We start from the raw sequence: 10,722 nt of genomic DNA on the forward strand, positions 1-10,722 counted from the left end.
GCCATTTGCCCTTTGTCTGAGTTCGGCTACGGACGTACACCAACACAGAAGAGCAAAGCTGGAACAAAAGTCGGTGGTGCGACTTATGTGTTGGTGCTGTCAAAATCGGCTGTCGGTGCTCGCCGGTGCTTTTTCACGTGCTATTCGTAAACATTCCTCTTGGTGTTGTGCATGTTGCGCTTTCGTGCAGGAGGCTTTCAATGTGTGGTGCGGTAGGATATAGATTTAGTTTCGTTCGATTGTTGGTCTCCCTTACTCATAACCGAGTGCTTTGTCGAAAACGCCCGAGTGGCTAGGTAGATCGTGTGAAGATTTTTGCCTGGATAGACGTTATTTGAGGATCGGCCGCGACGGTTTAGTCAGTACAATCAGTAGGCGCAGCCTTGGTTGGAGTGTGCTTTATCGAGTGGAAGTAACGTGTTAAGGATTAGTCAAAGTAAGCTTAACCTTCTCTTTTATGCGGTTTTTCTTCTATTTAACTCGTCAACCAAAGATCACTCCGTGATTCGTATAGATCAGAAAAGCCCAGAACTGCGGTGGAGTAGTGCAGTTTGTAAATGACTGGCATTACAATATAACTCGGGTAGTGTTTCCAGCTGGCTCTTCCAGTGGGGTCTCTATAATGCACATGAAATGCTTCTCATGCGCGTTCCGGGACGGCGAATGAGCATATCCCCCCACAACATATCGTTGTCGTTCATCCGCAAATAATTGATGCGAAAAGCGCGCGCGGTCCGGCATATCGTCTCTGTGTAGCGGTATAAATCTACCCATACAGTCACACAAGCGCACTCGTACGGTCCAAAGGCTACTTCGTTTGCGTGGTGGTGCTTGGTTGAAAGAAAGCGTTATTGTCATTTCAAAAAATTTCGTAAGAAAGCTTTTGTGCCTTTTACCCCACTAAAATGATCGTTTGTGCGACCGTACGAGGTTGTTTGGTAGTTGTGTGTGTGTGATAATTTTCCATCTTTTTTCTTTCTTTCCGCACGTGCACATCATCGTCACTTTTACCGGTAGCACTAATCGCCATTACGAATCACGAGACACACGGGGAGGAATCGTTGCCGTTAGTTACTGCCGCATACGGGACGAGCAAAGCAGCGTGATCATTCTACAGACTCGTCTCGCTTTTGGTGTATTGCAGGAAGCCTCAGTACACAGCAGCACAAGATAACACTTTTCCCAGTAGCACAAGATAGACACAGAATAGCCCAAGAAAACCCGGAAAATGAGTGACGGTTGGGATGAGGTAAGAAAACGTTTCGTCTTAATGGTGTAATTGCACGTGATTTTCCACTGTCTTAATTTAATATTGTGTGCCGTGTGTGGCTGCGGATGGTTTTTTTTCTCTAGTGTGACGAGGGACGAAGCTTTGACCAGGCCAACTTCAACGATGTTAGCGAAAGCGTTGCCAATGGTGATACGGAAAATGGGTTTGCTGATACGAACAACGGATTCGGTGAAGGCTATGAAGTGAACAACGGCTTCGGCAATGGTAAGTTGTATAGGCTGCTGGCTGCAGGAGATTTTTTAATAAGAATTTCAGGTTCTGACGTTCTGGGAGCGGAGAAAAGGCGGAAATCGCAAATTTTGTTTTTTTTTTACAGTTAAACATTGGCTCCAACAGTTTGAAACTCGTGGCCTTAAATGAAGGGATCTTAAATGAAATGTAATTGGGAAATGTACACTATTCTATCTTCTATTCCTTCTCCGTAGACAACAACGGATATCGCAGCTACGAAAATCGCGATAATGGAGGCTACGGGCGTCGTGGTGCTGGCCGTATTGGAGGACGAGGCGGCGGTGGTCGAGGCCGTGGTGGCCGAGGAGGCGGTCGTGGTCGAGGTGGAAGCGGCGGTGGCTTCGGCGGCTTCGGTGGAGGCTTCGGAGACGATCGGCCTCCATACTCCGGCAACGATCCCCGCATGGACGAAGTAAAGTCCGACAAACCGAAAAGTCTATACATCCCACCGCTTCCGACCGAAGACGAATCGTTGATCTTTGGGTCCGGCATTAGCTCGGGCATTAATTTTGAAAAATTCGACGACATCGAGGTGCGCGTTTCGGGTGAAAATCCACCGAATCAGGTGGACAGCTTCGCAACGTCCGGGTTGCGGGATGAGGTGATGACCAATGTGCGCAAATCAAACTATAGTAAACCGACGCCCATCCAGCGCTATGCCGTTCCCATCATTATGGCCGGGCGCGATCTGATGGCCTGTGCACAGACCGGTTCGGGCAAGACGGCCGCCTTTATGCTGCCAATGATCCACAACCTGCTGGACATGGAGGACGGGTTGGAGCTGCGTACGCGCAATCCGTTCGTCGTTATTGTGGCACCGACTCGTGAGCTTGCCATACAGATCCACGACGAGGGACGCAAATTTGCGCACGGAACGAAACTGAGAGTTTGTGTTTCGTACGGAGGCACGGCCGTACATCACCAGCTGCAACTGTTGCGCGCCGGATGTCACATCCTGGTTGGTACGCCCGGTCGATTGCTGGATTTTATCGATCGTGGCTATATAAGCATGGAGAATGTGAAGTTTATGGTGCTCGATGAGGCGGACCGGATGCTGGATATGGGTTTTTTGCCAGCGATCGAGAAAGTGATGGGACATCCGACGATGCCCGATAAGACGAACCGGCAGACGCTGATGTTTTCGGCTACGTTTCCTGCTGAAATTCAGGAACTGGCGGGTAAATTTTTAAACAACTACATCTGCGTGTTTGTCGGAATTGTGGGCGGCGCATGCTCCGATGTGGAACAGACTATCCACCAGGTGGAGAAGTTCAAAAAGCGTAAAAAGCTGGAAGAGATTCTGAACGAAGGCAACCCGAAGGGTACGTTGGTGTTTGTGGAAACGAAGCGGAACGCCGACTATTTGGCATCGCTGATGTCCGAGACCCAGTTCCCGACCACCTCGATCCATGGCGATCGGCTGCAGCGGGAGCGTGAAATGGCACTGGACGACTTTAAGTTTGGCCGGATGGATGTGCTGATTGCGACCTCGGTAGCGGCCCGCGGGCTGGACATTAAGAATGTGTCCCACGTCATTAACTACGATCTGCCAAAGAGCATTGACGATTATGTACACCGTATCGGGCGTACGGGTCGCGTAGGAAACAAGGGACGTGCGACCAGCTTTTATGATCCTGAGGCTGACCAGGCCATGGCGAGCGATCTGGTGAAGATTCTCACCCAGGCCGGGCAGCCAGTGCCGGACTTTCTGAAGGATGCTGGCGGTGCTGGGTCATACATGGGATCGTCACACTTCGGTGGCAAGGATATCCGTGATTCGCACGGTTCCCGGGTTGGTGCGCAACCGGCTGCACTGGAGCCAGAGGAAGAATGGGACTAAAAAAGGAGCCTGAAACTCTCGCTCGATCGTGGAGAATAAAAACTGAAGTGATTATGGTACATTCAATGACACTATGTAATTAAAATAATAAGCATGACGCGCAGCGAGACTTTTGGTTAAAATAAATGGTTGTAAACCCCATGGGGGTGGAACGGAAAATGTTTTTCAATGGTCCTGTTATTGTAGCGATAATCGATAACTGATTTCTATGTCATATAATTTTCGCATAAAACATTAATCAACAAAAGAACTGGGCGAGGCGGTTTGTAAGGTGTAGACGAAATTGATGTATCAATTTTTAATAATCAAACAACCCTCAGTACTTTCTTTTCAATTCGATCCACAATACAACCACAATTTTAGCTTAATTGGCGCAGATAGCATCGGCCTGAGATGAGGCATCCTTCAACGATTGCAACATCAGCGTGCGTGCATTCGTCAAACAGTTCTCAAAAGCTGACTTAAAGGCTTCCGATAGTTCCCCGGTCACAACCGATCCTTCAATGGCGATTGGATTGCTCAGCTTCTCCTCGATTCTCGTCTGAATCGTCAAAGGCTCAACGAAGATGTTCACATCCCGCAAGCTGCTCAACAAGCTGGCCTTGGTGTACTGCTGGCGAGAGCTATTGTCCTGCTCCGGATACAGTCGCTCAAACATCTCATCGTCTATTTTCGCAACACAGTTCCTGTACGACAATCCTGCCAGCTTCATCAAGAGATCCGTTCCGCTGACAACCAGTTGAGCACATTTCGTATCGGCGATGGGAGTTAATTTTCCCTGGATGTTGGCCTCCTTCTCGATCGTTTCCTTCACGTACGATTCCTGGGTAAGAATAAGCTCCGACTGAAGCGATGTGAACAGTTCCGAACCTCCAGCGATGAGCTTTCGTTGCTGCTTTCCTCGAGCAGACGCTTTCAGCGGTTTGAATGCCAACAAAGCATCCTGACTAGTGGCTTCAATCGTGTCTAGTGCGAGTATGGAACACACCAGCAACACTGGCAACAAATTCGACAACGTGCACATGGTATAGGCTGCGGATGAACGATGGATGGTCCTCTTTTGCACCAAACAGCAATACTGCTCGGAGTTGGTCGTTGATGACACCTTCTTATATGAGATGGTGTCTTATCGGGGTATAGTCTGCCCGATTAGCTTGATAAAAGATAAATCGGTTAATTCACGATACTGTTGGCGTCCCAGAAACTCTCAATCCCTTTGCCTATCGATGAGAGGGTGAAATAAGTTCGATGTAGACTCCCGGATGTGTAGTCATAAGAAATTTTAGACTTGTTAGTTTCGGGTGGATACGATAATCAGGATCATTCGATACAGCATAAGAAGCTCAAGAAGTTGTTCTACGTTATCTTTTCTTAAATTTTCATTCATGCAATTCACTCGTCGAGTTTTGGATTTAGGTTCTTCTTACTTTTTGTCGAGTAATCCTCAACCCTTAAATCAGACTCTAAAATTACAAATATGACACCCCGTTTGTTGTTTTCCATGCCGGATGCGGATTGCCGAATACGAGTCATATATTTTACGACACCCAATGATAACGGATTATCATCCCCAGCAGTGCTCCACGGTTGAAACACGGTATAAAATGCCATTTATCGGAAGCTTGAACATCAGAACGCGTCCTACAGCGATTGGAAAGACTTCTAAAGTTTTCGGGAATATCATACTACTCTTCTTCAGTTGTGACCGAGTGTCGTAAAGTTGTCTAGAAACAATGAAGCTTTTTATCGCCGTAGCCGTCTTGTGTCTGACAGTGGCTCAGGTATGATGGACTGCTACTTCAATCGGTAGTGCATCATGTTAGAGATACTAAAAACTTTTTTTAATTTTTTAGCTCTCCGAAGCCGGACGTCCTGTTTCGACGGAAGTTGTGCAAAAGCTGAAGGAACTCGAACCAGTCTACAAACAGCTTCAGGATAAAGTGATCAACGAGGTTGCCGGGGCCAAGTTGGCTACTGCCAGCCGTACCGATGCATTCTACAAAGGTGTCATTGCCGACAAGGAAAACTCTCTGACACAATCCATCCAGCTTGAGGATGACATGGTATACCAACTGAACGGACAATCCTCGTCAGCTGACTCTTCCTGCGTGCAAATGCTTCGCAGTCTCACGGAGCTCAACATGAATGTGGCAGGCGTTGGCTACACGAACTGTGTGAACAAGGTCGAGGTCGGAGTGAACAACGAGCTGGACAAGGTGTACAAGCTACTGCAGGTTGATGAAGCGGAGCTGTTTGATATCAGCCTGCTGGACGTGTTCCAGGGCGAGAACATCATCGTGGATCCGTCGAAGATCATAAGCAAGCTGAGCGAGAAGAAAACCGAGATCGATGGCATTTCGCTGAACTTCGTCTCTGATATCAATGCTGCCGTCGTTGCGTACGCTTCCCGCCTGGGTGATCTGCAGAACGAATACAAAACCTGTCTGCTCAACAACGAGGTCCTGCTGAAGGGATCCTTCGAAAACAGCAAGCTTCAGCTTGTTCAAATTTGCTTGGGATCAATCGTCCAGTAAGCACGCCACAGTATACTCTTAATGTAATGTCAATAAAATCGATCGTAAATGTAATCGAAAGCAAAATGCGGTTTGAATTTATCTTCGAGGGAGGAATCCATCAGAAATGTTTTAACTTTTAAATACATTTCACTACCATATCGGTCAACGGATAAAAAAAATGTAACACTAGAACTGCCGTGATTTTTTCGCGTGCAACTCTACCACGGTCAGTCAAAATGACTGGAGGTTACCAAATGTATATTTTTATGATTTTTCCAGGGTTTTTACATACCTTTGAGCTTGTATACTACTATCTTAATAAGCATTTGATTGATTGTTTCTCACACCAGCATTGAAAAACCATCAAATTGAATAATTCAATAGTTGTTCCTGTTGATCCTGTTGTGTTGTGAAGATCGGAGATTCAAATCGTTTACAGCAAAATTACCAAAGCATCAGCCTTGTTTCTCATAAAATTGTTCATTTAATTGCTTCATTTCCTGTATGTGGGGGGGGGGGGGGGGGTACAATATTTAAAATAAATAAATAAAAACTATATTGCAACGAATACGTCTGTCGGTTATATATGTATACTCACCTTTTTGGTTAGAATTTTGCATTGAAATACGCTGTTCATTGTTCCACAAACCACCAGTCAAAATGACTGGTTAAGGTAGAATTGCCCATGACGTAACTTAATATCAATAGATTAGATTTTAAATTGTTGAATTCATAGAACGTCCTTTTCAATGTGCAAAAGTCATGCATCAACACCGGCAGAATTGTTTAACTATGAAAAATAAATCCACTTGAAAGGTTTGAAACCTGTCATAATGACTCGTCCGAAACATAACGTGACATGTTCTGGGATACCCTGCGGCTTTTCATTTTACAAGACATCCGCTATGCGAAGCCAGATAGGTGAGCTAATTGCATTAATCTTTCAACATACATCCGTACTGATAATGCCAGTTACCCCTCGTCGGAAAATATGTGCCAATATTGGCTTAAAGATAATACGGGAATTTACGATACGTGGACTTATAAATCCAACATTCCGGATTAATTATATTGGACAATCAGATTCCGTAACGAACATAGTCAATTTTAATCAATCATATGCAATCAATTCTCGTCAGGGATGGATTAAGGAAATTATTCGAGTCGATGATAAGAAAAACCGAAATATTCGAAATGCCAGGGACATAGAATTTGCTAGAAAAAAAAGAATAGCAAGCATAAAGGATAAAATTTAAGATTAATCGCCACGGATGAAGTTGGAACGTACGGAAGTAGTCCAGTTACTCACGTAAGCTTTTGAAGCATGAGGACTCTTTCCAAAAACGGACGAGTTTCTGTTACTCGAGTTCAAAAAGAAAAATCAAGGGATTATTGGGATCTCTATAATGCCAGTAGATATGTAAAAAGACAATGGAGACTGGACGTCTTTAGTATGATCAACTCTATGATTGGATAAGGATATGAGGTTTATGTCCCTACTGTGCAGCAAATGAGACTCACCAGGCTCCAGTACTAACCCACATAATGTCATGAGAATTGTTTCCAAGAAACCAACAAGTCAGCAAGGACATAAGGGTAGTGGAGTAGTCCGAGTCTGCTAAAACATATTAGTAGGAATCGTAAATTGATCAATGCGAGCGAATGAAAGACACGTATTGTTGTGGCATTCATTTTGTAGGTCCTTATAAGTAACATTCGTTAAGTTACGACACTCATTTAGCTAGGGAGTACATGAGCGAGGAACTCACGATAGGTGATAAAAGTGCGCACGTGGTAAGAATAAACTAAAGCCCACGTATTGTAAAATCACATTCAAACGGTGTCGTAATACAGCGCGTCTGGCTTTTACATTTTCAGCAATTCCGGGTATTTCCAATGTTAAACCGGGGTTTTCTACAAAATTTTCTATTACACTTCTCTATTCTTACTACTCATCCTTACTAAAAAATAAAGTCAAACCGCATTTTGCTTTCGATTACATTTACGATCGATTTTATTGACATTACATTAAGAGTATACTATGGCGTTCTTACTGGACGATTGATCCCAAGCAAATTTGAACAAGCTGAAGCTTGCTGTTTTCGAAGGATCCCTTCAGCAGGACCTCGTTGTTGAGCAGACAGGTTTTGTATTCGTTCTGCAGATCACCCAGGCGGGAAGCGTACGCATCGACGGCAGCATTGATATCAGAGACGAAGTTCAGCGAAATGCCATCGATCTCGGTTTTCTTCTCGCTCAGCTTGCTTATGATCTTCGACGGATCCACGATGATGTTCTCGCCCTGGAACACGTCCAGCAGGCTGATATCAAACAGCTCCGCTTCATCAACCTGCAGTAGCTTGTACACCTTGTCCAGCTCGTTGTTCACTCCGACCTCGACCTTGTTCACACAGTTCGTGTAGCCAACGCCTGCCACATTCATGTTGAGCTCCGTGAGACTGCGAAGCATTTGCACGCAGGAAGAGTCAGCTGACGAGGATTGTCCGTTCAGTTGGTATACCATGTCATCCTCAAGCTGGATGGATTGTGTCAGAGAGTTTTCCTTGTCGGCAATGACACCTTTGTAGAATGCATCGGTACGGCTGGCAGTAGCCAACTTGGCCCCGGCAACCTCGTTGATCACTTTATCCTGAAGCTGTTTGTAGACTGGTTCGAGTTCCTTCAGCTTTTGCACAACTTCCGTCGAAACAGGACGTCCGGCTTCGGAGAGCTAAAACATTAAAAAAAGTTTTTAGTATCTCTGACATGATGCACTACCGATTGAAGTAGCAGTCCAACATACCTGAGCCACTGTCAGACACAAGACGGCTACGGCGATAAAAAGCTTCATTGTTTCTAGACAACTTTACGACACTCGGTCACAACTGAAGAAGAGTAGTATGATTTTCCGGAAAACTTTAGAAGTCTTTCCAATCGCTGTAGGACGTGTTCTGATGTTCAAGCTTCCGATAAATGGCATTTTATACCGTGTTTCAACCGTGGAGCACTGCTGGGGATGATAATCCGTTATCATTGGGTATCGTAAAATATATGACTCGTATTCGGCAATCCGCATCCGGCATGGAAAACAACAAACGGGGTATCATATTTGTAATTTTAGAGTCTGATTTAAGGGTTGAGGATTACTCGACAAAAAGTAAGAAGAACCTAAATCCAAAACTCGACGTTTGAATTGCATGAATGAAAATTTAAGAAAAGATAACGTAGAACAACTTCTTGAGCTTCTTATGCTGTATGGAATGTTCCTGATTATCGTATCCACCCGAAACTAACAAGTCTAAAATTTCTTATGACTACACATCCGGGAGTCTACATCGAACTTAGTTCACCCTCTCATCGATAGGCAAAGGGATTGTGAGTTTCTGGGACGCCAACAGTATCGTGAATTAACCGATTTATCTTTTATCAAGCTAATCGGGCAGACTATACCCCGATAAGACACCATCTCATATAAGAAGGTGTCATCAACGACCAACTCCGAGCAGTATTGCTGTTTGGTGCAAAAGAGGACCATCCATCGTTCATCCGCAGCCTATACCATGTGCACGTTGTCGAATTTGTTGCCAGTGTTGCTGGTGTGTTCCATACTCGCACTAGACACGATTGAAGCCACTCGTCAGGATGCTTTGATGGCATTCAAACCGCTGAAAGCGTCTGCTCGAGGAAAGCAGCAACGAAAGCTCATCGCTGGAGGTTCGGAACTGTTCACATCGCTTCAGTCGGAGCTCATTCTTACCCAGGAATCGTACGTGAAGGAAACGATCGAGAAGGAGGCCAACATCCAGGGAAAATTAACTCCCATCGCCGATACGAAATGTGCTCAACTGGTTGTCAGCGGAACGGATCTCTTGATGAAGCTGGCAGGATTGTCGTACAGGAACTGTGTTGCGAAAATAGACGATGAGATGTTTGAGCGACTGTATCCGGAGCAGGACAATAGCTCTCGCCAGCAGTACACCAAGGCCAGCTTGTTGAGCAGCTTGCGGGATGTGAACATCTTCGTTGAGCCTTTGACGATACAGACGATAATCGAGGAGAAGCTGAGCGATCCAATCGCCATTGAAGGATCGGTTGTGACCGGGGAACTATCGGAAGCCTTGAAGTCAGCTTTTGAGAACTGTTTGACGAATGCACGCACGCTGATGTTGCAATCGTTGAAGGATGCCTCATCTCAGGCCGATGCTATCTGCGCCAATTAAGCTAAAATGTTGTTGGTTGCATCTATGACGAATTGTCAATAAAAGTCCTTACAATCGGAATTTATCTTGTGAGCCGTTTTTCTTATTTTGTTTTGGAGACACCGAAGGATTACTTATCCTATATACAGTCCCAGCTTCGACCGTCGCGACAGGTTTTTTGAGGTGAGATGTTTCCTCAGGCTGTAGAATGACCGGCTGGCCGCTAGCATCCTAGTGCGCAACTCCGTCTCTACCTTCAATTTGGTCTTTTCTTCGTTAATCTGCAACCCGAGGTTTTCTGCCGCCTGCTCGATCCTTTGGTAGGCCTCTGCCTACGAAAGAAGGTAAATTAAATCTTCTTTCTCGCTATTCAGAAGCAAAGAATAGAAAATAGTAAACAAAAACGAATATTTTTGAATAAAGAGGACTTGCATTTCAAACCGGATGTGTGAATTTTGTAAGTTATTTGGAAGGAAATTCGGGAAAATTGGCAGCTCTGTTGTAGGATGTGGGTTTCGTGTTATAATGTGCCTTAACTCCATCGGAAGAATAAGGAAAAATTTAGTTCAGTCAAAATAGGATCCACAGTTAGATATTTGGTCTGGTTCATCGAGAAGAAAAAGCTGTTTTGAGTGATTCCAGTGA

General features: G+C 45.1%; 4 protein-coding genes across 4 annotated transcripts in view; 3 read left to right on the top strand and 1 right to left on the bottom strand.

The window, feature by feature from the left end:
• Nucleotides 1-10,722, top strand: part of LOC126565062 (ubiquitin-conjugating enzyme E2Q-like protein 1) — a 169,082-nt gene that overhangs the window by 107,176 nt on the left and 51,184 nt on the right. The window lies entirely within an intron of this gene.
• Nucleotides 1,229-3,362, top strand: LOC126560547 (ATP-dependent RNA helicase vasa). Its single transcript, XM_050216506.1, has 3 exons — nt 1,229-1,249; nt 1,354-1,495; nt 1,717-3,362. The coding sequence occupies exons 1-3, from the start codon at nt 1,229-1,231 to the stop codon at nt 3,360-3,362; spliced, it is 1,809 nt and encodes a 602-aa protein (XP_050072463.1).
• Nucleotides 5,096-5,896, top strand: LOC126565316 (uncharacterized). Its single transcript, XM_050222483.1, has 2 exons — nt 5,096-5,143; nt 5,216-5,896. The coding sequence occupies exons 1-2, from the start codon at nt 5,096-5,098 to the stop codon at nt 5,894-5,896; spliced, it is 729 nt and encodes a 242-aa protein (XP_050078440.1).
• On the bottom strand, nt 7,929-8,729 carry LOC126565315 (uncharacterized). The gene is made up of 2 exons (XM_050222482.1): nt 8,682-8,729; nt 7,929-8,609 (listed from the first exon to the last, which is right to left on the bottom strand). Exons 1-2 carry the CDS (start codon nt 8,727-8,729, stop codon nt 7,929-7,931), a joined length of 729 nt encoding a protein of 242 aa, XP_050078439.1.

The sequence above is a fragment of the Anopheles maculipalpis genome, chromosome 3RL, assembly GCF_943734695.1.
Source record: "Anopheles maculipalpis chromosome 3RL, idAnoMacuDA_375_x, whole genome shotgun sequence".
In the NCBI taxonomy this organism is placed as follows: domain Eukaryota; kingdom Metazoa; phylum Arthropoda; class Insecta; order Diptera; family Culicidae; genus Anopheles; species Anopheles maculipalpis.

What these genes read in the sequence shown, in the direction of transcription:
- LOC126560547 (XM_050216506.1), top strand. Translation starts at nt 1,229, where the DNA reads ATGAGTGACGGTTGGGATGAG. An exon ending in TGAGTGACGGTTGGGATGAG is followed by an intron (nt 1,250 to 1,353) that starts GTAAGAAAACGT and finishes TTTTTTCTCTAG; the next exon opens with TGTGACGAGGGACGAAGCTT. An exon ending in GAACAACGGCTTCGGCAATG is followed by an intron (nt 1,496 to 1,716) that starts GTAAGTTGTATA and finishes CCTTCTCCGTAG; the next exon opens with ACAACAACGGATATCGCAGC.
- LOC126565315 (XM_050222482.1), bottom strand. Translation starts at nt 8,729, where the DNA reads ATGAAGCTTTTTATCGCCGTAGCCGTCTTGTGTCTGACAGTGGCTCAG. An exon ending in TGTGTCTGACAGTGGCTCAG is followed by an intron (nt 8,610 to 8,681) that starts GTATGTTGGACT and finishes TTAATGTTTTAG; the next exon opens with CTCTCCGAAGCCGGACGTCC.
- LOC126565316 (XM_050222483.1), top strand. Translation starts at nt 5,096, where the DNA reads ATGAAGCTTTTTATCGCCGTAGCCGTCTTGTGTCTGACAGTGGCTCAG. An exon ending in TGTGTCTGACAGTGGCTCAG is followed by an intron (nt 5,144 to 5,215) that starts GTATGATGGACT and finishes TTAATTTTTTAG; the next exon opens with CTCTCCGAAGCCGGACGTCC.